Source organism: Lissotriton helveticus, chromosome 4_1 (genome assembly GCF_964261635.1).
Source record: "Lissotriton helveticus chromosome 4_1, aLisHel1.1, whole genome shotgun sequence".
NCBI classification, from domain to species: domain Eukaryota; kingdom Metazoa; phylum Chordata; class Amphibia; order Caudata; family Salamandridae; genus Lissotriton; species Lissotriton helveticus.
The window spans coordinates 1,541,167,325-1,541,192,987 of record NC_136063.1 but is presented as its reverse complement, the minus strand read 5'-3'; the positions used below and the strand labels follow the sequence as shown (position 1 = coordinate 1,541,192,987).

The following is a 25,663-nucleotide window of genomic DNA, read 5'->3' as shown; positions in this document are numbered from 1 at the left end:
AACCCATGGAGGCCAGATTGCGCCGCATAGAAACCATCTTGACCAATATTCACAAAGACATCAGTGCCCCTAGCCTCACCATGAACCCCAAAACATTTCACACCACTAACACAGCCACCAAGTCTTCTTTGGTTGGCAAAAAAACTACTGTGGTTAGTAATAACTCTTCTAATAGTACAAGTAACACCCCTGCTGTGGAAGGCACTAAATCTAAAACCACAGTGTCAAAACAACCTGAGACTTCATCTAAACCTAAGCCACCCCCCCAGGTTAAATCAAATGACCCTATTCCATCGACCCCAAACCCGGTATCGATAGCTGAACCCAAGGTAATGGCCCGTAGAAACATCCATCTTCCCCCAGATGCATGCCCCTTTGTAGTGATTCTCACCGGGGTTAGTGTAATTTCACCTTTAGAAACTGAATCCAACCAGGCCCTAAAAAATAAAGTGTGCCACTGGCTCTCTAAAAATTATCCCTTACCGCCTAACATGCCAAGCAACATTTTAATGGTGGAAAGAACCCCATGGGTGGGAGGAAATAGGAAAAGTCTGCAAGGGGACTGCGTGGTGGTCACCTTTGAGAACACACAGGTGGTAGATTTAATTTGTAGAGGGACCCCTAGATACCAAGCTAGTACTGTCACCGCCAGGCCCCTCTCTTACTTCTACCTACCTGGTAACCAAACAGATAACAGATGGAGTTGGTTAAGGGGCCCACAGGAGACAACAACAATTCACAGGCAAAACCACCCTTGGGAGGCACACCCTGCAGGCTGGGATGAAGGTGTTAATGCGGGTTGGAACTTGGCCAGGCCTAGAAGAGGAAGACCGCCTTATGGGGGCTCTGTGGCAGGGCCCCACAATAGCCACCCACCCCACTACCAACAGTTTGCTCAGGGATATGACAATTTTTTCAATTTCCCCACTTCTAATCGATATGATTATTTGTCAACTTTAGATGGGAATGATTGACAAACACAGGTCTCTCCCTGTATAGAAAAACCTGAAAACAACCCCTCATTCTCTAGGCAAATGGATAAGAGCATTTTGGACGGGCAGATGTCCTGTTCAATTACCATTAATTGCGAGGGTGGGGAAGGAAGAGATCCTCTTAATGTAAAAACGGCTGGGCCTTGGAGGGGCGAGGATTTGTCAATAGCAACTTGGAATATTGCGGGACTCAAAAATAAAGTGGATAATCCAATTTGGCGGGACCAAATAGGTTCCATGGACCTAATAGCCCTGCAGGAGACCTGGGATACTGAAAATCTACTGACTCTGGACGGGTTTACCACCTTCTCAATCCCAGCAGTTGGATCTTCGAGGGGGCGTGCGAGAGGGGGTTTGGTTACTCTGATTTCTGCCAAAATCCCTGGGACATACACGCAAGTAGCCACTGGTTGTCCTTACTGTGTTGCTGTCTTAATCTCCTATAGGAATCATCATAAGGTCTTGGTCATAAATTTTTATAACTCATTTGACAGGGACAGCCCAGTAAGTAATTTGATGATGTTAAGTGCTTTTCTGGCCAACTTTAAGGAGTCGGCAGAGCATGACTGTACCATTTTGTTGATGGGAGATTTCAATATTCATAGATGTAAGGAAAACTGCCCCCCCAATGTGTTATTTGGTACCCCGGACGAAGAAAATACCCATTTTGAACACTCAGAGCAGGGTACCTTTCTGGAAATAATGTTGGCTGAACATGGGCTTATTTTACCAAAGGCGGAGGATGAGGATATCCCCACTTTCACGGGCCATGGTAGTGGCTCTGTGATCGATTATATTTTCCTCTACAGTACTAATGGAGCCCAAAGCAGTAGCTACACAGTCTTAAGGTCCCATTTCAGTGATCATAACCTCGTGGTTTTAAAAGCAAAGAATATATTTGTCATCAAGGATAGCTGTAAAAACCTGACAGATAAGCATGATCTGCGGTTAACGGACCAAGCACGCAGAATCAGATGGTGTAGAGTAATCCCAGATGAGTTTTTCTGTAACTTGTGTGAGAGTAGTAGGGATGACCTGATGCTGTGTTTGGATGAACGGGCTGGGGATGGCGAAGTAATGGAGGCGTATAAAAAGGTCTGCATTGATATACTCTCCAAATTGACTGTTCATGGTAAAAGTAGAACACAAGGGAATGACGGCTGGTTCGACAAAAAATGTTCAGCAGCAAACCGTAAACTTAAGGCTGCCCTCAAATTAGAACCAGTTGACAGACGGTTAGTAGCTACCCTTAGGAGAGATTATAAAACAACAATTGATGAAAGGCGGCGCGAGATTAGGGAAGACGCTTGGGCTGATCTAACCTCTACAGAGGTATTAAAAAACAGCGCCAAGTTTTGGGCGGTGGTAAATCAACCTTACTTCTCGGATTCCAACAACAATGAATTGGATTGTGGTATCCAGGAAGAACGATGGCACACACACTTTAGTTCAGTTTACGAAGACGAGACCCAGGTGGTAGAACGCCTGACCGCATTCCCTCAATTACCATACACCCTATCTGTGAATGAGGAGGAGGTGGCAGTGGCCATTGGTTTGATGACCAGTAACAAAGCCCCCGGGCCCGACGGCGTCCCCTCTGACCTTTTTAAAGCCGATACTTTATTTTGGTCTAAAGTTTTAACTAATGTTTTTAATAGAGTCTCTAAGACGGGCATTCCTGAGTCATGGTCACAGTCGGTAATCGTGCCAATTTACAAAAAAGGGGATAGGGGGGACCCTGGTAATTACCGACCCATATCCCTTATTGACTCCGCAGTTAAGGTTTTGGGGAGGGTGGTTTTAGGTAAATTGACCACCTGGCTAGAGGAGACAAACACACTTTCACCTCTACAGTACGGCTTCCGCAAGGGACGTGGCACAATCGACCAAAGCTTAAATTTACAGCTGCTAATTGGGAAGTACACCTTAGCTAAACCAGGCTCATTGTTTATTGCTTTTATGGATCTGTCCTCGGCGTTTGACCGGGTAAACAGATCTAAATTGTGGGACCAGCTCCTTAACATCGGAACAGACCCCAATATAGTTTACTTTCTAGCAGATCTCCATAGGGATCTTACCGCAACGGTCCGCTATGATAGAAAGGGGAACTGCACGGAGAAAATTAGCATTATCAATGGCGTGAGACAGGGGTGCATCCTTGCTCCCCTGCTTTTCACACTATATATTAATGACCTTGGCAAAGCTTTGAGTGGAGCCTGTAAGGATATCCCGAAGGCCGGGAAATATTTGTTGCCTGCCCTACTGTATGCGGATGACGCTGCACTTCTAGCTAGAACCTCATTAGGACTCCAAAGCTTGCTGAACTCTTTTTATGTCTTTATGGATAATCTTGACCTGAGTGTTAACTTTGGGAAGTCTCACGTCATGGTAGTAGGTCACAAAGCCAAGGCAAGGAAAAATGCGATGCCACTTTTTTGTAATAAACATAAGCTGTCGCGAGTCTCTAGATTTCCCTATTTGGGGGTGGTCTTCGATGAGGGCTCTACGTGGAACCCCCAACTGGTGGAGAAAAAAACCTCCTTGGTACGTTCGTCCTCTGCAGTACTAAGATTTTCCCGTAAACTAGGAGTGAAACCCATTGAGGCAGTACTAAAAGTATACGCTTCTAAATGTATTGCAATTGCCACGTATGGGGCCGACTTGTGGGGCTTCAAACAGGTCTCATCGCTCCAAGTCTCAGAGGACAATTTCTTAAAAACTCTTCTTTCCCTGCCTAGCTCTACCGCAAACTACATAGTTCACCAGGAGTGTGGAGTAGGCTATTTGGAAGACAAAAATGCCCTGGCCCCCTTATTAAAATGGTTGGCAGTTTGGCTAAACCCAGAGCTTGATGTAAACCATGAAATCCTAAAAGACTGTCTAAGCCTGGATCATTGGGACAAAATCACCTGGTTGAAGTACGTGCAACAAATGTGTGTAAAACTGGGACGTCCAGAATTGTTTGATAAACCTTCAAGCTTGGTGAAAGGGGATATAAAATGGGTCAAAAACACCTTCTTGCTGAATAGAGGAATGGACAGAGAGGGCAGGGAGCTGCTTAAATCCTCTGTCAGGTCCCATCAGCTGATTGTTTCACCCGACCCCGAACCGGAACTGTACCTTAAAGTTGTGAACAACGCTAATCATAGGTACTTGTTAACACGGTTCCGTTTGAATAAAATACATCTCTTAATTTCTGGCCGCCCCGTTTGGACTAGAAGTAAGGATTTAGTATTATGCACATGTGATGGTTGCTCAATTATGGATACGGCTCATTTTCTGTTTTTCTGTGACCACCTCAAAGGTATAAGATTTAAATTTATTATACCATTGCTAAAAGGAAAGGGTTTTAGGCAAGTGAAGCCAGCCTTGCTGTACCTCCAACTCTTGGCAGAGATTTGGGTCATTGTTAATGTGGCTAAATTTTTAACTATCGCAATGAGACTCAGTAAAAAGATTGCTTGGCCTTAGAGGACTATGTATAAACATAAAATACCGTCCGAAATCTTAATCAAGGTCACTAATGTGCACATTGTTGTTTTTAAAAGGAAAAAACTTTACACTCTGTATATTTCTGTTTTTATCCATGTTAGCTGTTATATATTTTTTTTTTTTTCTTTTTATGGGTGGATTATGAATTGTTTTAATGCTTGTACACTTTTATGGTTTTTGTGATTTAAACCGAATAAAGTATCTTTTGAATTTGAGTGAGATGTGAGGAAGTGCATTCGGGGAAGAGTGAAAAGAGGTGCTGAAGAGGAAAAATATGAGGGTGAAGATGTGTAGATGGATGAGATGTGTAGAGAGGGTATACATATCTAACATAAAGCGCACATAACTGAACCCAAAACTCCTTCCACAGGCCTCTATAATATTTCATTCAGTCTCAGTTTCAGAATTTAAACATTTCAAGTGTTAATTATTTATAACAAACCATTGTTGTTGCTCATTTATCTTAAACAGCTAACAACCACTGACAAATCCAATAATACTGACAGGTTTTAGGTGTATGTCAGTTGTTGTGATGTATATCTGGATTTAGTAACTTCTCAGAGAGAAACCAAATACTGGTCAGGGGACACACTATGGGAATCACAGACATTTATTGTAAATGTTCTTTTTTAGAGAGCCCCCACGTTTTTCATCCCACTTAAAGACTTGTCTGCATATATTTTTATATGACTGATTACAGCCAGCAGCTGTGGGTGCTTCCCGAAGCCTGGTTAGAGCATTTCCTTCCAAAGTATATGCTGCATGCAGTGCAAGACACTGGGCATGCACACAGAGCCGGACTGGCCATAGCGGGCACCGGGCAATCTCCCGGTGGGCCGCACGAGTGGGGGCCGATTTTGGGCCCCTGGGGGCCGTTTTTGTTACAGGGCCGATTTTACAGGGCCATTTTTGCAGCATAGCTGCAAAATCGGCCCTGTACCAAAATCGCCCGAAAACTGGCCCCAGCAAAGAGCCCGGTAGCACCTCCAACCCCCCCCCCGAATGGGGAGTGGGGGTCCGGCCGAGCACCTTGCCAGGGCCGGTTGTGGTTCCCAGTCCGGCCCTGCAAGCACAACCTTTAAAGGGCCTGATCTTGTTGCGCTGTACAGTGTGCACATTAAAGTAACAGTTGGGCATATTAGTGCAGTAAGGTATGGGGCTGTTTTTAATGTGTTAATGTTTCAAGACTATATGTTCCCACTGCTTTTTAACACTGCTTTATAAACCTTGCTTTCACACTAAATTCATTTGCTCTCAAATGCTCCATTTGTCAATCTTTTTTTAATTTGTTTTCTCAGGCGGAGAACCCACCCTGGACCACACGTTTGTCCATTAAGCTTGCTTGCTTTGCTCGCTACATAAGTCATACCCAACTTTCACACCTCACCACTTTTAAATGTCACCAGCCGCGACTGGTAGTATTTTACATAACACGTATGCATTTGTAATAAGCATCAGTTGTGGGAAAGAGAAAGGGGTGAGGGTCTGATTAATACATGAAGGAGACATGGAGCTTACTTGATAAGAAAGCAGAGAGCCTTAATGATAATATCTTGAATACCTGGGACACAATAAACACTGCGGCCAGCATTATAGAGCCATTATAATGTAAGCAGCGCAGGGGCCTATTTGTGTGATTGCTAGAGGTTATTTCGTGGGCAAAAAAGACAAAAAAATCGATCAGATTTTGCTGAGTTCTTGGAGCTAGAAGTAATATGGTTGCAAATGAGGTGGAAAAAGAGGACACATCAGAGTTTCATGCAGGAGGTTAAAGGTCAGCGAGTGACTGGAAAAACAGTGGTAGAAAGATACTTTGTGAACAGTCGGGGATACCAGCAAGAATTAAGCTGCCTCCTTCCTTCCCAACTTGTGGGACCTCTGCCACCTAGTGGCCAGTAACAGTACAGCCAACTCCAACTCGCACGACAAGAAAGGAGTTGTTGAAAAGAAAACGTGGAGTCTTCGCAGTGTCAATACCGTGGACTCGAGTTTTCGAACAGGTTTCTGTGTCTCACTCTACATTCACGTGTATTCTTAATGTTTCTTTTACCATTGCAGGCACTAAACACCTCTGAACTAAGAGTATCACTAATATTGCGGGGGTTGGGTCAAGAGATGTATATTTTGCGTCTAGTTGTCTGCAGTGCTTTAAATGGAAAAAAATAAGTGCAGGTACTCACCTGAGATGTGGATAAGGGGGCGGGGTGTTAGCGGGGCTATATGGGCGGGGCTACGGGCAGTGCTAAGGGACGGGGCCAGAGGCACACATTTAAATTGTTTGAGGTGTAATTGGTCTGCAAATATGCACACTGCAGACAGCACGCATACAAGAACATACACAGGGACATAGAAGCACTTGCACGCAGACAGGGTATTTAGTTCATGTGTGAGGGACGCTCTCTTGCTGCCGCTCACACACTCACGACCAGGACATGGTGCACTCCGACGCTGTGGAATGACCCATGTGCATACAAACAGCACAGTACATGCATGCAAGTAAGATAACAGATCTGTTCATTACTGAAGCAAACTGTGTTTGTGTTAAAATGTAACCTTTTAAATTAGTATCACAACCTGGATTCTGTGTCTACAAGAAGCCACTAAAACAGAAGTCACAATTTGCACTGCACTATTTCCGTCCTAAGGAAGCCTTGACACGGTTTCTAAACTGGAGCCCCCGGTAGGTACTTTATGTTCCCAGAAAGATAGCAACACACTGCTGGTCACTTTGAGCACAACAAGAAACGAAATTCCGGAGTGGCGAAACAGGCATGCACGACACAAAAATCTGCCACAATGTATTGCCTTTGAAGACAACCGAAACCATTATCAAACTCACCTCCTATGGGACTAGCTGGAGAAAAGTCTGCCGATTACCTGCGGCCTTTGTACATTCTTCAATCATTCTTTCAACATGTTTTCTAAACCGCACCAGCATTTCAAAGATGGGTGTCTTCGTAAGGCACGACAGAAAAAAACGATGTGTGTCGTAATTTGTGTGGTGAACGGTGCAATACGTGCACAGGAGTGGCGGCTTTCATGAAAACGTGGGCCTGGCTCCATGAAACAGGGCAGATAGAATACTAACCTCTATCACGATTATACACACACTAGGAAACATGGGTACTGATTCCTCTGCTTGACCCAAGCGCAGTCCACATGGGCTACCTTTTGCCTTTCAATAAAGGAGTTAGGGGGCCCAGGCAGGTAATGAACGGTATACTCTAAACAGATCCACATCTCAGGTGAGTACCGCACTTATTTTTTTCCATTTAAAGCACTGGTGTAATTGGTCTGCAGATATGCACACTGCAGACAACACGCATACAAGAAGAACATACACAGGGACATAGAAGCACTTGCACGCAGACAGGGTATTTAGTTCATGTGTTTTCGGATCGCATATTCTGATGTCCACATTACAACAGCTTGATTCCCCGACTCTTCCCCTTCCCGCCCTCCCCCACCCCCATAGCTGTGCTACAGCGTCATCATCTCCACCTTTCTCCTCGATCCGGCTCTAATCAAGTGCTGCCTTTCTCTGCTATGCCAGCAGGAAGCCTACTCTTCGTTTTGAGTCAGGAGATGTGCCTCCTAGCAGGCATTCTCGCACACCTACAGTGCGATTGTCTCCACACCCTCCCTGCTCTGATTTTGAATACATATGGACGTTGCTCAATTAGCAGATTGTAAAAGATTAGCACTCGAGTGCTACACGAAAACGGCCCGACTCCTCAGCTGTGTCACACTTCTTTCTTTTCAAGCCAAATTGCACGGAGTTGGCTTGCTGTCCCATGAGTACCGGTACTCTCTTTGAGCCAAGAAAAAGTTCCGGTACTCAAAGGCAGAAAATTTAGAAGTGCCGGTACTCAGTACCGGTGAGTACCGGCCCATTTAAAGCACTGGTTGTCTGACCTCTCAGAGACAGTTGCAGTTCCTGCTGGGAGTTACCTTTCCCGACTTTAACCCGCTCACCAAGAGGTGACAAGGCAGGTGTATCTTCTTTTTAGTCATAATTTTATTGGCATTTTCCTTACAACAGCAATAAATCATTGCAACCAGCTGCCATCTTCATTTAGAGATCATTATAGAGCAGAAGTAAATATAACGTATTACATGGTCTCACATATACAAAGACGAGTCACTACTGGGTTCCATCCACATCCCCCAAATACGTTTGTGTTTCTTGGGGCTATTCGTAGATCTGTTTCTCTAAGATTATGCAATGGTCACACCCTGCATTCCAATTGGCCACACTGAGGGTCCCCATTGCCCTCCATGTTTGCACAATGTTCTTCTTGGTAATCAGTCGTAGCCCCCTAAAGGCTTTCTTATATCTGTTGATATCCCTCTCATCAAAAATATTTAACAATGCTGTTCTCTGATTAATGATAATATTTTGGTACACTGCTTCTTACAACATTTTTAGATGGCTTTCCAGTATATCTGAAGAGTGTGGCACCTCCATATCAGTGTAGGAAGCTGCTCTCTTCTTCTTGGTATTGTAAACAGATGAGGGAGGACTCTTCACCTAGTGTCATCAGGGCTGGCGCTAGGCATGGGCAGCATGGGCAGCTGCCCAGGGCCTCGCACTCAGCCCACCAGCATGGGGCCATGCACTGGTGATGTGTCCTGTTGTTTCCCTAGCGATCTATTTCAAAGAAAGGTGTCGGCTTGCAATTAAGGTCCTTCGGAGGGGCCTCTCAGGGATGGTGTCTGGACGCATAGGGGAGGGAGAAGCTCCCTTCAATTGCAAGGAGACCCGACCCATTCACAGACACTGTGGGAGGCCCATTATCCAGCATTTTTTGCACCCCCACAGTTTTAACTTTTAGCCCACAAGCAATTCTCACACCTATCAACTGAAGGTGAGAGAAATGCTTGTGGGCTGAAAGTTAAAACTGTGGGGGGCGCCAAAATGCTGGACAATGGGCCTCCCACAGTGTCTGTGAATGGTCTCCTTGCAAGGGGCCACTTATCTACATTAGAGGGGCCTCGCACATTCCATTTTAGCCCAGGGCCTCGCAAATCCTAGAACCGGCCCTGAGTGTCATACATTTTGAAAAAATGTATTGGGGTTTGCAATACACATATTCCCCGGGTGCCCATCCCACAAGGTGACAAAACATATCTTGTACATTGGTGGCTCAACAATCGGCGAGACAACTTGGACACACCACAATACATGACCGCAGGCAGCAAAATTCGTTATTACACAGTATAATGGTGTAGAATGTACACAGTTTCAAGGGGGGGGCGTAGTTCCATAAATTCTTTTACTCTATATTTTGCTGAGACTGCCCCCACTCTTTTCCCCGTTCTGGGAAGGTATCTGTGGGGTGGATAACCAATATTTCATAAATGATTGATGTCCATTTGTTCCGGGGCGGTGTCATTGTAATTATCACCTCCAGTTGATTGACCTCTGCTATATTACCTAAATTAACACGGTATGACGACAATACATGTCTCAAGTGTAAGTATATAAAGAACTGGATACTCAGGAGTCCAAACTCTTCTTCCACTGTTCAAAATGTTTTGAGTTCTGTGTTGACAGTGACATCTCCCGGTGTTGTGATCCGCAATATATTCCAGTCTATGAATATTTCAAATGCAGCAGTTGTGATAGAAACTTCCCACTCATAAGGAAGACTGCTGTATCAATTTATTATTCTATCCATTTACGCCAAGGTATCGTTCCTAATATTAAGTACGGTCTTAGTCACTGGGGATACTGTGTTCAGTAGATGACCCTCCTCTCCCCCCATAGGAAATTTGTTACATCCCCTTTACCCATTGCCCATTTTTCAGTTTTATATGCAGGGCACAGCCTCGTTTTCAAAATATACATTACTGCTAATTAGGATGATCGGTAATATGCAACTAGATCAGCCATGCTCAAGCCACCATCGTGTGGTGATTTTCAACATTTGGCCATGCGGACTCCTGGAGTTTCATTATTCCAAAGAATCTGATCTAATCATAAAAGTTATTTGTTTGAAAAAGTGTGCCTGTATTTTATAGGCATGTTCTGGGTGACCTACAGTATCCTCGAGAGAGCGACCATTTTACATAGTACCTCGTTTCCCATAATGGATATTGGGACGGTAGCCCAGTGTGCAATCACCCTCTTGAGTTTTTAAATCTGGATCCCTATGTTACCCTTTCAAATCTAGCCAGATACCGGGAAATAAGTATGCCCAAATAAGTGAGATTTCTAGATGTTTAAGGTATTAATACCTAGAAGGCTTTGTCTCCTAACTCTTTTGTTTCTGTGACTAAATACTGACATTCCTTATACCAGTTGGGCCACAGACCAATATATACCCTCCAGATTTGTTTAGTATATGCAATATCCTTGGGCCAGTTTTCTTGGGGCATCGTATGTACATGGGTAGGTAGGTTGTCTGCTTAGAGTGACACTTTGTCCTTGACTCCTATTGACTATCTAAACACAGTCATTTTTGGGTCTGTTCTAAGAAATGTCGCCAGTGGCTAACATTTGTATGTTTACCCTTGACACCCACTTAAGCACGTCCCTGTCATGCATTTGCTATTCGCCTTGCAAGCACAGCTATTAGCCTGGAAGGCGTTTATTAGGCGGTTCAGCGTCACTTATTCAAGCTTTCCACAACACACCAAAGATAAGAAGATTGTTTACTATGTTCAAACACCGGTCGGTGTGCATTCTCAGGAGGGCATCACAGAATATGTGATATTCTGGTTCATGATATCAGCAGGATATTATAAATAGGACGCCTATAGAATACCAAGTTACTTTAGTACACCGTATATTCCCCTTTTATATTGCGATCTCAACCGAGAGTTCCGTAACGCTTGAGGGGCTAGGTGCGTACTCCATTGTACGCCCTCATGGGACTGCCATCTAACATATTTTGAAACTTCAATTGACTACAGGAGACGCTAGCGAGTTTAAGCCCTCCAGGTTTATTTAGTAACGAATCATGATGTAAAGCATTTATCGTCACCTTTGCCACCCCCTGGATTTGATATTGATTCTTGTGTGCCCTGAGGAAGGTGTATGGCCCAGTCCCATTGGCACTGAAACATGCGTCTGTACATAACAAACACTAATAGATAAACATAAAGCCATGACTGATGTAAAATGTGAACATGGTTAAAGGATTTATGTGATTCTCAAATGAAATAAGATACTTTTGGTAAACAATGAGAAAAAGATTATATCGCATATACTCAAGAAAATAATGATAAAAATGACGATATGACCATGATTTTCAAAATAGAAGACGAATACATGTTTACTTGCTAATTGGTTTTCATGTTCAGTGGACGTGAAGGATGACTTTAGATGTGGATGTAAGTGGTGTGTATGCAGTATGAGTGTATTCGGCTTTTTAGTGGCAATAGCAGTGCAACAGATAATGAGACAGTAACTGAGGGCCCGATGTAGGTAAATCTAATTTACCACTTCTAAAATACCGAATCATACTGATTCGGTATTTAAGAAGTGGTAAATTAGAGGGGGGGAAATGTAGGTAATTCTGAATCGGTAAATACCGAATCTGTAAGATTCGGTATTTACCGATTCTGTAAATACCGAATCGGTATCCCCCATTGATTCCTATGGGCCTTGAAGCCCATAGGAATCAATGTGGAATACCGAATCGGTATTTACCGATTCGGTAATTACCTATTCTTGCAAGGGTGCAGGGGGTGTCACTTTGACACCCTCTGGCACCCCAATTACAGGCATGTGTGCCAAGTGGCACACAGACATGCCCTAAGGGCATGTCTGTATGTCACATGGCACAGGTGTGCATGCACAGATGTGCATGCACACCTGGATTCGGTATTTCACCACCCAATTGGATTGGGTGGTAAAATACCGACTCCTAAAGGCCTGTGGGACTCAGAAGAGTCCCACCTACATCTGGAAGGTACCGAATCGGTAAAAATACCGATTCGGTATTTTACAGATTCTGTAAATTTACAGATTCGGTAAATTTACAGAATCTGTAAAATCTGGCCCCCTACATCTCAAGATGCCAAATACCGGTCGGAAACGGCCGAATTCGGCCGTTTCCGACCGGTATTTGCCACCTACATCGGGCCCCTGAGTTTCTTTGCTTAATCAAATGAAAACATTAATTGAATTATTCTCTCACGTTGTAAGTTTAAAGATGTTGATGGTTTCTAATAACGTATAATCTATTTAGATCTATAAGTAGCTTTCGTATGTTCACCAATTGAATGACTCTTTTTGAGCCATTGAGGAGGTGGGTTGTTTATTTGTTTTCTGGCCTACAGAAAGCTTTTGTCCAAACAATTCATAGTGAATAGACTACATAATTGCTAGGGTGCAGCACCCACACTATTCTAAAGGAATATTACCTCACTTGAGGGCATGGTTTCATGAAAATGAGGGAAACACTTTGCCTCTATGCCTGTGCAGTGTTATGGACGTGGACACTGAGGTAAAGAGGCTGTCAGGAGGTGCACTGACTGGTGGCATGAAATCATTATGCCCCAACGGTACCCTCTGGAAAAGGGTGAAGAGTGTCCAGTGTACCTCCTCAGACATCCTCAGTGAAAGTGAGGCTAGGTGCCTCACTGAGAAAGACGCACCAGCTGCATCAAACAGCCCATCGACCATCACTAATGTCCTTTCCTCAGGGTAGGCATGAGTTTGCAAATAGAACGGTTGCAACTTGTTTTGGGATGATAAGGACTCTTAGGAAGATCTTTCCTTTTCTCTCCCTTACAGCTCGGAAACAGGCAGTGGTCGCCCTTGTGGTATCCAGGCTGGATTACTGCAATGCACTTTATTTAGGAATAAATAAGGGACTCTTGCATCGTCTCCAACTGGTGCAGAATGCAGCGCTAGGCTGGTGATGGGTCTTCATGCGGTTTCATTCACCATTAGGAGCCATCATTGGCTCCCACTTGGGAGGAGAATTGTGTTTAAAGCCATGTGTCTGGTACACAAGGCCTTGCACAACAGGGGTGCTGAAGGCATTAATAAACTGTTTCACAGATATATCCCTTGCAAGAATCTGAAATCGGCTAGTAGGAATTGGGTAACAGTTTCCAGGTTTAGGAAAGCCAGATTGGGGGGCGGGGGGAGGGCGTTCTCGCTGTTGGGCGCCAACTTGTGGAATCTGCTTCCTCCCTCAATTTCCACTTTAGAATTACATTCTGCCTTTAGGAAATCCTTGAAGACCTGGCTCTTCTCTTGTTCCAGCCCTCATCTCCCGTAATCTTTGTGTTTTAGTAACCTTTGAACTTTGATACACTGATCCTGTCTGCAGCGCCTTGATGCCTTTGGGCTAAGTTCGCGCTTTATACGTTTTATATTCATTCATTCATTCATTCATTCAGCTGCCTGGGGGCGGTAATAGGGTGCACTGTCTCTGTTTGGACCTGGTACTCTTAGTTAATGGTGCGCAGTGGCGCAAACATGGATGGTGTGCCCATAGCAAACTACAGCCTCTGGATTTCTCCTAGATTGTATCGAATTTTACTGAGAGATCTCCTTGGTGAAAGGCCCCTAACACCTATTTCCCATTAGTGAACTTCCTGCATTCTCTTTTGCTTCCTTGTTCATGTTAGTCTTTTCTGGACTTCTTATGTCGGGCTTCATGCATCTTTAAAATGGGTGAGATTCACAAAAGTCAGAATCAGATTTCACTGAGCTTGTTTGCCCAAGGCAATCCTGTAAGTTAAAATGACTGTGTGCATTTCATTGGGGCATATATTTGGGCATCAGCAGTTCTCTAGGATAGGAGCTATCCAAAAAGAAAGAAAGCTGGCAAAAGTATTTTGTTAAAGTTGGAACCATATCCTATTTTAAGAAGGACCAGATCATGTTTTTAAGTACTTTTTATTGAAAATACAAAGAGACAGCAGCATAGCAATAGAGAGATACAATATATAAATCATCTACAATACACATATAGCAAGTTTCAGTATTACGTCGCAAAACAGATTCATTGTTTGGACTTAAGAAGGTAGGCCCGCGTCGTCTGTTGGTACCAAAGGTGCCTCACATATCTCTCCTCTGTAGGCATGACCAGGTCATTTCTGATGTTTGGTTAACACAGTTTGAAACCGTACCTTCCAAACATTAACAAAAGAGTGTCTTTTCTTAATGAAGCCTACCTGATCTAAATAATTCAGATGTGGGAGACAATCTTAAGGCCTTTTTAGGTCGAGCATATCAGACAGTGCAAGCTGTTTGGTTAAGAAAGACCTAATGTTAACTTACAGTGGGCTTAAAGCCCAGACCATTGCTTACCTTTAGTTAACTTTGTTGCCACTCTTTTGCTTGCTTCTTATTTGATGCCTTGCCTTCCTCTTCTTGAATTTTCTCTTCCCCCCCTCCTACTATTCCCCAGGCTCCTCTCCCTGCCACCTCCTCCTTCAACTCTGCCGTCCCCATGTTTATCAAGCCAAGCTCCTCTGGCACTCGGCCTATCTCTCTAGTTTATTTCAACACCCGCTCTCTCCCGAAACATCAACTTGATGTATTTCAACTCCTGGAGGGTGGCAATATTGACATCTTGCTCCTCGCTGAAACTTGGCTCCATGCGGATTCCTATCCTGACATCTTGGCCGCTATACCCTCGGGCTATTACATCCTTCACTCTAATAGGGCTTCTGGTAGACCTGGTGGTGGAGTTGCTGCCATCATCCGCTCCAATCTACAATTCACTTCCCTCGCAACCACCCCTATATTAAATTCTGACACCCTCACGTTGAAATTCACATCTCCTAAATACTCTTTCATTTGTGTCTTAGTGTATCGTCCTCCGGTTAACATGCCCTCCTTTCCATCCTTGTTTAGCGATCTAATTTCGCAGATGGCCATTAATTCCGCCAGGGTCTTGATCATTGGCGATTTTAATTATTGGCCACTAGACCCCCTTGAACCTCTCTCTCACTCGAATTCTCTGGTCTGCTACTCAGTTTAAACTTTTCACAACATATCTCTGTTGCTACTCACAACAAGGGCCATACCTTGGACAAGGTATGGACCACCAACCTGGATATTTCCCCCCCTTCGGTCTATCCCTGCACCTGGTCCGATCATTTTTTTATTTCTTTTTCCATAAAACTCTCAGCTCCTACCCGTCCCCCACCAGTTTCCAATTTCTCGGCACGTAATTGGAAGCCTGCCGACATTTCCCTCCTTCATTCGACTCTTGCTTCTACACTCCCCCCTGACCTCCCTGACTTGAATTCTCAAGCAGCCACATTGGATCAATGGCTGTCTCAAGCCAGCGACGTGGTCGCTCCTGTTAAAATCATTCAATCAAAACGCCCTCACGACGCTCAGCGTTGGTTCACTGACCAACTGAAGGCTGACAAACTCCTTCTTAGACAGGCTGAGCGCCGTTGGAGGCGTAATTATGATCCTTTATTAAAGTCTATTTATATTGATTTATTAAAATCCTACAAAAAATCTATTATTTTGGCTAAATCCTCCTATTATTCCCAGAAAGTTATCAATTCTGTATCCAAAACAAAAGAAATGTTTTCCATTGTAGCTGAACTTTCCCTACCCGACCGTGTTACACCCCAGCCTCTACCCTCGCAAGCTTTGTGCGACTCCCTTAATTCTTTTTTTATCGATAAAATCTCCACGATTAAAAATAACATCCCCCCTACCACCTTGTCTCAGGTCAGTGCCCTCCCTCCGCCGAATACTCTTTCCCTGCATGAGTTTCCCCCTATCTCCCTTGACACTTTTCTTTCACTACTCCAGGTTGTCGGCTCTGGTTCCCCCAATGACTGTTGCCCTCCTCAAATCCTCAGAGATGCCTTCATGGCCTGTCCCGGCCCTCCTCTTGACCTTCTAAATCGCTCACTCTCTACAGGCTCTGTCCCCAATGCTTTCAAAAGCGCTGTGGTGGTACCTATTTTAAAAAAAAACGGTTCTGACCCTGCGGTCCTGGGTAACTATCGGCCTATCTCCCTCCTCCCCTATTTGGGGAAGGTCTTGGAGACTTACGTCACCCGCTGCCTGAGCACCTTCATTGAGGAAACTCACTTCCTCGATGACCAACAGGCCGGTTTTAGACCGGCCCATTCCATGGAGGCAGTGGTGGTGGCGGTTATGGACACGCTGAGACAGGGGGCTGATAAGAACCTGGCCCAGGCCCTAGTGCTACTTGATCTCTCGGCCGCTTTTGACACGGTCGACCATGACATCTTGGTCGACCGTGTCAGAAATGCTGGCATCTCGGGCCTGGCCCTGTCCTGGATTGTGTCCTTTCTCCAACTCCGTTCCCAATCGGTTCACCTGTCTTCTTTCTCTGCTCCCCGAATTTCACTTTCCTGTGGTGTTCCCCAGGGTTCTGCATTGTCCCCTCTTTTGTTTAATCTCTATATGCAGCCCCTCCTTGTCTCTCTTCGTCACTCCTCTGTTACCACTTTTAACTATGCAGATGATCTGCAACTTATTTTTCCCATCGACCCCTCCCCTCTCTCCTGCTCCAATTTCCAAACCACAATGCTTACCATCTACGAGTGGATGAACTTCAGCCAGCTGAAGCTCAATCCTAGCAAGACAGATCTGGTCTTGATTGGCGGGCTTCCACATCCTTGGACTCCCATTTTTTGGCCCCCTGCCCTTGGTCCCCCTCCCTGCCCAGTCAATTCTGTGAAGAGCCTAGGTGTTACCATCTCTAGTGACCTTTCGATGCGGCCGCACATCAATGCTGTCACCTCGGCCTGCTTTTACCATCTTCGCAGAATCGGGAAGATCCGAAGGTTCCTATCACCAGAGGCTCTTACCCTTGTCATTATGGCGCTGGTCACCTCCCGTTTAGACTACGCCAACTGTCTATACGTGGGGATTCCTGCATACCATCTTCACCGACTCCAACTGGTGCAAAACCAGGCCGCCAGACTAATTTTTCAGCAGCCCAAACACCAACACGTTACCCCGATGCTAAAAACCCTACACTGGCTCCCGGCTGCGCAACGCTGTATCTTTAAATTGGGATGCACCATTTTCAAATCTCTTTTTGCTTCTGCTGCTGTCTTTATCTCTCTCTGTCTGCACCCCTACGTCCCTTCTCAACACCTCAGATCCTCCGCTCACAACCTTCTGATCACTCCTAGGTTCAAACGTAAGAAGCATGGTGGTGCTTGTTTCTCTTTTCTTGCTCCGTCCACTTGGAATTCATTCCCTCTCTCAATCCGGCTCACTCCTGACTATCCTACTTTCCGTAAATTTTTGAAAACTTATCTGTTCCGTCTTGCTTATGGCTAGCTGCACCCTCTCCCCTGTGTCCTTACCCACTGGTCTCCGAGCGCCAAGAAACCAATTGGTGTATGTGCGCGGTACTAAATACCTTTAACATAACATAACAACATAACATTTGTCCCTCCCTTGGAGTATAGCCTCTTTATAATCCCTTTAAATGGCTGACCTGTATACTTTGACTATGCACATTTATTGAACTACTTTTTTCTTTTTCATGCAGCACTCTGTGACAGTGCCTGTGCATTCTAGCTCTCTCCATTGTGTGCTTCTTCCTCACTTCAAATACAAACCCACCCGGTACTGTGTTGCTCCTCACACCTCCAAGTGAGTCTGTTAAAGCACAACAGTAGAGATATTTATTTCATGAATGGAGGAATAGCAGACTTTAAGGGTTATTTTTTCTATCTTCTGTATTCCACATATTGCATGAAAACACTGCATTTAGCCTCTTATGGTGCTGGGGAAGGGCCATCTGCTGCACTCACTCAGCTGGCAGAAGGTGCACTTAGCAGGACACTTTTCCAGGAGGTCCATAAATTTGCTCCATGGACTGCTGCAGAAGACCAAATGGCTGAATCCTGTGGAAATACTAGATTAGGCATTGCCAAACATTCCACTTTACATTCTGACACTTCCTTATTCTGTTGAATTATGTCCAGGGTTTTCTAGAGCGAAAAGTATTTGAAATCAATCATGACATTTATAGAGGGTGAAAATATTGAATTCATTGTAGTTCTGAGATAACATAAGTTATGTGTTTGTTTTCCCTACAGTATTTTAAAATGTTTTTCTTTTACGATTTTAAACAATACTTTACTGAACAACATTTGCAAAGCAAACAGCTTTTTACTCACATTATAAAAGCGAAACCTATTTGTTTTGAAAATATGTGTTTATAGTTTGGTGTATGAGAGGCCTATGCCCAGAAGCAGCAGATTCCTCATCTGCCATATTGATAGTACATAGAGGCCTTATGCACCCTAAAGCTGATGGGACATTCAGAGGTTTTTGTTGGATGCTCCACATCCTCACTCCGGAAAGAGTTAAGGAGTTTGGCCATGTCATTTCAATGTAATGGACAATTGCATACAATACTCGCAACATTTTATTACTAGACAAGTTAAACAGTAGGGTTTATTGTGTTATGTGACTTTCCATTGTATTTTGCACATGTGAGAGTGCATAATAAACAATGTACTGTCCCCAACCAAATCTAAAAGTCTTGACATCAATGTCTTTCCTTGTCTTTCAGTATTCCGGGTTCCAGCAGTCAGCAGACCGGTGTCTTGTCTGCGGACATCTCATCATGGACATGGTGAGTACAAAACACGAAGAGCCACAGCTTCACTAGACCAAGTTTTCCTTCACTCCTAAAGAGTTTTGTCTGTGGAGGTTGCAAGTATGTGGCACTTGCTAAAATATGAACTCAAGATACTGAGAGAAATGTGGTGCTAAAATAAAGACATTAAACCAGTGCTTAACTTGTGCTGGCTTTTGCCTGTATTTGGCACCAGCATGTAATTGTTATCACCAGCACTTCTTTATGGCAGCCCATCACATGGTGGCACTGTCTGTCTACTTTTGAGCAGAGCACAACAGTTCAATAATGAAAAATAGTTTTAGCACGTCCAGGACATTTTTAGAGATTCGGGTGGCCTTGACTTGTCCAAACTGTCCCATTTATATGAGTGTGATGCTTAGTAGGAAGAGTTTATACTGCCATTTGGCAGCTATGCCAGGCCCAGTTGGTTGTGCAAACTGAAGTGGCCTCCTGAACAATACCCGGTCCCTGGCACTTGTTACCTTTTACAAATTAACCGCTGCACAATACAGATCTCAATTAGCCTTAAATACGTCTTTCAGCAATCTGTGGCTGTTTAACTTCAACTAGAACATCTGCCTGCTTTTTGGCTAAAGATGCAACATTTTAACATGTACAGAAGCTTAGATGTGAAAGCCATCCATATCGGGCTAGTTTGATAATAAATAGATGGAGTGGTTGTAAGTAGTAGACAACGGTTTGTTAAATCAGTGTAACAAGCAAACTTTTCTGCAATAAATAGAAAGTTTGTTCCTCGTTGTAACCTAGTTCAGCTGTTCCTTGTTGGAACAGACAGAGCAGGCACCAATTTGTACTGCTTAAAGGGAAGTAAGGTGTTAGATATGGTTGAAAGTGCTGTTCTTTTTCGCATATTCACATTGAACTGCCAATCGATGTAAAGTGCGTGCACCCTTTTTCTCACTTTTCTTCCCACCATCATGCTGTTAAGTGCAACGACCCATTGCAGGATATGAGGCCTACATTGGTCACTCACACACAACAAAACACATCCCCAAGAGGCTTCAGAGCAATTCAAAACTCTTTCTACCGAGTATTCCTTTGCAGAGTAGCACGCTGTCAGTCCAATAAAAGTGCCTCTTTGCCTTGTCGAGTATGAAACGCTATACAAATCTGATAACAATAAAATACAACAGTTGAATCATACATTAAAGGGCAAAATACAATACACACGAATAAAAAATACATTGGCCCATACTACAGAACATGACTGCCTCGCCAAAGGGAATTACTCTACTGCTCGGTAGAAATGTTCGGTAGGAAAAAGATTGCACAGTTGTAAAGCTTTCCATTCAGGTGATTCTGTGATCGTAGCAGATCATTTTGTCACTGACTGTTTCCACATGGAGGTCCTTTGGAGATGCTCATATCACAATCACAACTTTCTGTGCTGTCAAAGAATGGCTATGTGGTATCCCCTGTTAAGGGTGGGTACAAAGGTGATTGGCTTCCCCCGTCACCCCCAACATGGTGATGGAGAAAACAAAGAGTGAAAGGCTAATACACCGAAAAGGAGAGGGTGAGGTAGAGTGGGAGAGACCAGTGGCAAGGAAGCATAATGTTGAAGAAAAGAGAAACAGGAATATGGTTGGGAAGCCATGAAGAGACAGCTGAGAAAGAATTACATTTAAGGAATAGGAGAAGAGCAGGTCTAAGTAAATGAGAGAAAAGGAAGCACAACAGGAGCTGTATGGAGATCTGAAAAGGTTATGAAAACGAGAGAAAAAAGAGACTGGGTAAAAGCGAAGAATCGTGCGAGAAAGGGAAATATAGAGTCAAAGAGGAAATAACTGAGCAAGAGAAACACACGGTAGTGTTCATGGCACATAGTGGGCATGATAGCAGTATGATGTCATGGATTGGAATGTCTAGATGCAAGACTTAGAATACTGGGTGAGTATTCTAAGTCAGTTGGAGGAGTAGTTGTTGGTGGCTGCACAATGTTTCTAGTGTGGCAGCTCTTTACGGAATAAATAAGCGTTGAAACGTACTGCAAAGGGTGTTGCTCGTTCTTCCATGGTGAGGCGATCACCACACACACGTGAAAAGTAAGGCTTTATGAATGAAACACATAGACATCGACCTCACGATTTATTCTAATGTGTGTTACAAGTAATGTGGTAGTTCCACATGAAGTATGACTGCACCAAGTTACCTGAATATGCATTCCCAGAGTTAAAGAAGGTGGAGTTTGTCCATGAAAATAGTCTGGAGTTTGAAAATTATCAAGTTGCTGTATTTTCAGATCTTAAAATACAGGCCCCTGTGTTATCAGCAGTTCCTGTGTGGACATACACTTTAGAAAGAATAAGGGGCAAAAGTGCTTCTCCCAGAAGCAGATTGTCATCTTGGCTTAAGTTCACTTTTAAGTATTTAGGGGTTTAGAACAAGAAGTCCTCATTTGGAAAGCATAACAGGACAACCAAAGATGCACATTACCATTCATGTTTATGAGTTTGCCCTTTAGAGTAAAAATATTTCTTTCATGATTGTTTTTGTTAAAACAACTTTATTTACTACTGTTATGAAAAAAAAAAAAACTTTATTTACATGTACATGCACAAACTCATCTAAAGTAGTTTTACTAGTAAGATGATCAGGAGCTATGTGTGTATGTATGTGGTGTTTCTATATTGCAAACCTATCTAAAAGGAAATGGAGTGTTGTACACTGTCAAAGGCAAGTATAATGTCAGTAAATAATAGAAGAAGTGGGTGGTTTGTGAACTGATAATGCATTTTGAGGTAGCGTTTTTAAATACTGCTGCTTAGTCTGCTTGGTGATGTTGTCCTGGGTATGGCATACCGAGCACCACCAGAGATGATGAGCTTCTCTGCAAAATAAGCAGGGGTGCTTACCATGATGGTTTTGTAAATACAGGCTTTCAAGAGGAGCCAATGGACTTTCTGACACTAAGTTAGGCTTTTATCATAAGGACACTCTTTTTAGGTCTGAGTTACCCAGCGCATGCACTGTCTCGAAGAGACGTGCAGTGTTCTGTGGGCTTCAGCCCACAATTAGGCTGGAACCCATGAGGAGCTGCTGGTCCCTTAGAGGTGTGGCGAGAGGTGTGGCGCCACGGCCAGGGCGACTGACGCTGGATGCTGGGGATCACGGTTCGATCCCCGGCTCCGGTGGCAGGGGTCTGCCCAGCAACATGCAACTCTGGGCAATAGCTCGCTTAATCTTCCCAACGGCCCCCAGCGCCTTGAGACCCTTCGGGGGTGATTCGTGCGCTATACAAGTACTGGATTTACATTTAAAGGAGAAGGAATGGGGGAGAACATGTGCATTGGTTCAACACATAGCAAATAATGTGAGATCTGAATTGATTCACTTTAATTTCATGCACCACATATATCTCACACTGAATTGGTTACACAGAATAGATCCGAGCAGCCTGTGTTTGGTGAGACGCCAGTTGGCCATGTTTGTGCATATGATCTGGGAGTGTGGCTCCATACAAGCATTCTGGCTGGAAGTGACGATTACTTTACAAAGGCGTAGCACCATAAACATAGAAAATACGCTTAGCCACTGAGTGCTAGGGCGCATACGGTCACTGTCCTATAAGTTGATCATTGCACCCGTTTGTCTTTCTTCTGGATGGTTCGTTTGTGGGTTTTGAGTTGTGGCCTTACATTCTGACCTCAGGGCTAGCAGGATCTTCAGAGAACGTTAGAATCATATTCTGTAATAAACTACTTACTATGATTATTTTTACATGGATTTGAACAGTCTACCCAACTAAGAGTGTCATTTAGAGTTTGGAGAGAACTGAAAATCATCCAATTTTTGGAGGACACCATAACTGCGGGGTAAAATTAACTAGTTTTATTAGGATAATTGGTATCTAATCCGCCCATTCTGTACAGACCTGTTAATTAAGGTTTTGCCAGAATGACATCAGTATATTGGGCTACAATTCAAAGCTTTGTGTTAGTTCCTGAAACTAACAGCTCTTACACAGTGATGACAGGTTGTGGAAGAGGTGTGGCGCCGCTGTAAGGGCGACTGACGCTAGATGCTTGGGATCACGGTTTGATCCCTGGCTCCAGTGGCAGGGGTCTGCCCAGCACCATGCGACCCTGGGCAATAGCTTGCTTAATCTTCCCAACAGCCTCCAGTGCTGAGATACCCCTTTGGTGGTGATTCATGCGCCATACAAGTACAGGATTTATAATTTCTATTTTTATTCACAATTGTCTCATTTGTTTTACCTTGCTTTGTTGTAAGATGTAAGTGCTCTTCTGCTGAATTAAGCGATTGGAGGACTACTATGAACTTTTCCTGAGACTTTTGTACAGAATATCACAAAAGAAAGTTCCAAGTCAAATCTGGAATTCTGTAATAGTGCAGAATGTACATCATTGTGAAAATAAAATGGTAGAATTGTGCTAATATACATAATCCAAATAGCTAAGCCCTTGACCAGGACGAGGAGGACACCAGGATAGGGATCCCTGTATTAGAGATTCCTCCCATTAGGAAATGGTCAGAAGTGGCGTTACAGCTATACTCCCTGAGCCTTGAACTAAATCTAAGGGCAGTAAATGGACGGACAATCTCGGATAGGGGGGGGGGCTCACACTTATAATAGACCAGGACACTCCTCTAGAATAGACTACATCTTATTAGATGTTTGTCTCTGGAACCATGTGAGGGACATGGTTGTGGTCCCGACGATTGAAAGTGACCATAATTCACTTTCCTTAACCATGGCACAGTGGTGGTGCCCTGTAAAAAAGGGTCCTAGTAACCCCGTATTAGCTCCCCCCGACGAATCTGTGGTCTCACTCTGTGGAAGGCGCATAAAATGGGCTAAACTGGTCCTCTCTGAGGAAAGGGTTGGAGAAATCTCAACCCTTCTAAACCAAGCAGTGACAACCCTGGGGCTTCCCCTGGAAGGGGTGGGAAGGGTGAGCGGACTCTTTGCCTCTCTAGTAGAGGCTCTGGCAAACGTGTTTACCATCCCTCCGAGTAAGTCAGGAAATAAGCAAAGTAACAAGCAGGGTGATGGTTGGTATACTCATATGTGTAGGGTAGACAAAACAAGGCTTGTTGAGGCAGTAAAGCATAAATCCCATAGCGGTATACTGGAAGCAAGGAAGGCCTACAATAAATCCCTTAAAACCGCCAGGATGGAGTGGGAAGAGAAATTCTGGGAAGACCTACTCCATGCCAGCAAAAGTAGGGACTCAAGGGCCTTTTGGAACCTTGTAGGTTCCCGGAATAGGCCCGAGGCAGCTATGAGACCCTGTAATATCCCCCCACAAAGTTGGGTAAAACACTTTGGGGCTTTATATCTCCCGGCAGATGGGGAACTAAATGTTAGGGTGATCTCCCCACTAGCACTCGAACCCCATACCTATGATCTCTTTACTTCTTTAGAGATCGAAAAGGTAATTGGGTGGGTAGCCCCCCGCAAGGCAGCTGGTCCAGATGGCCTTCCGGGGGACCTTATGCGTGCTTTTCCAGTGGAGTGGGGAAGGGTCATTGCAGCTCTCCTTAATGACATCATGATGGGAGGGTCAGTGCCAGACTCCTGGAAGGGGGCGGTAGTGGTCCCGATTTACAAAAAAGGATGCAGAGAATCCCCGGGGAACTACCGCCCAATAAGCCTGATAGACTCCACCCAAAAGATAGCAGGTAAAGCCATTCTTGGTAGGATTTTGCAGTGGGTGGAGGAAAATAAAATATTATCAGACTTCCAGGCAGGTTTTCGGGCAGGTATGGGGACAATAGAGCAGGTGTTCAGGTTGGCATTACTGGGGTGGAAGGTGGTGGAGCTAGGCAAGGGCAGTCTATACTTGGCCTTTATTGACCTAAGGACTGCCTTTGACCTAGTCCCCCGAGAGAAGTTATGGAGGGTGCTTCATGAGTTGGGATTGCCCCCATATATCTTGTCTCTCCTTATTAGCCTCCACGCCCGTACCTTTGCTCAGGTCCGCTGGGGTAGAAATGGAGAATTAACTGAAAAAATACCAGTGTCTAGGGGTGTGAGGCAGGGATGCGTTTTGGCGCCCACCCTTTTTTCACTATATGTGAACGGGGTGGTGGAACATCTCCAGCAAGAACCAGCCGACGCCCCCTGTCTCGGAGGAGTGCGGATCCCCACCCTGCTTTTTGCGGATGACACGCTCTTGATCTCCAAGACTCCGCAAGGCCTTCAGAAATTGTTAACACGTTTCCAGGATTTCTGTGCTGCAAAGGGTCTAGTAATCAACGTGGATAAAACTAAGTTCCTAGTCCTAAATCCCCCAAAGAAACTGGGCCGCCCGCCTATTCTTAACTCTGTTGCCTTGGAGAAAGTATCCGAATTTGACTACCTCGGAATTCGGATCACGGATAGCATGAACTGGTCACCTCACATTGCTAAGATGGTCCTTAACCACAAGAGAGTAGGAGGAGCCCTCCTGAGGGAATTCCGGGCATCACCTAGGAGGTCGCTTACCCCAGTAATTGACATCTACAAGGCTAAGGTAGTAACATCAGCCTTGTATGGGGCTGAACTGTGGGGGCATTGCTGCCTGGACGCCTTGGCAACAGTAGAGAGCAAGCTCTTAAAATCCATAATTGCCATCCCTT

General features: G+C 44.4%; 1 protein-coding gene across 2 annotated transcripts in view; it reads left to right on the top strand.

Annotated features, from left to right (window-relative positions):
• Positions 1-25,663, top strand: part of LIMD1 (LIM domain containing 1) — a 411,104-nt gene that overhangs the window by 366,895 nt on the left and 18,546 nt on the right. For both annotated transcript variants that reach the window (XM_078688169.1, XM_078688170.1), the window contains one exon: positions 18,989-19,051. In XM_078688169.1, coding sequence (XP_078544295.1) covers positions 18,989-19,051 — 63 coding nt within the window. The remainder of the gene's footprint in view (positions 1-18,988; positions 19,052-25,663) is intronic.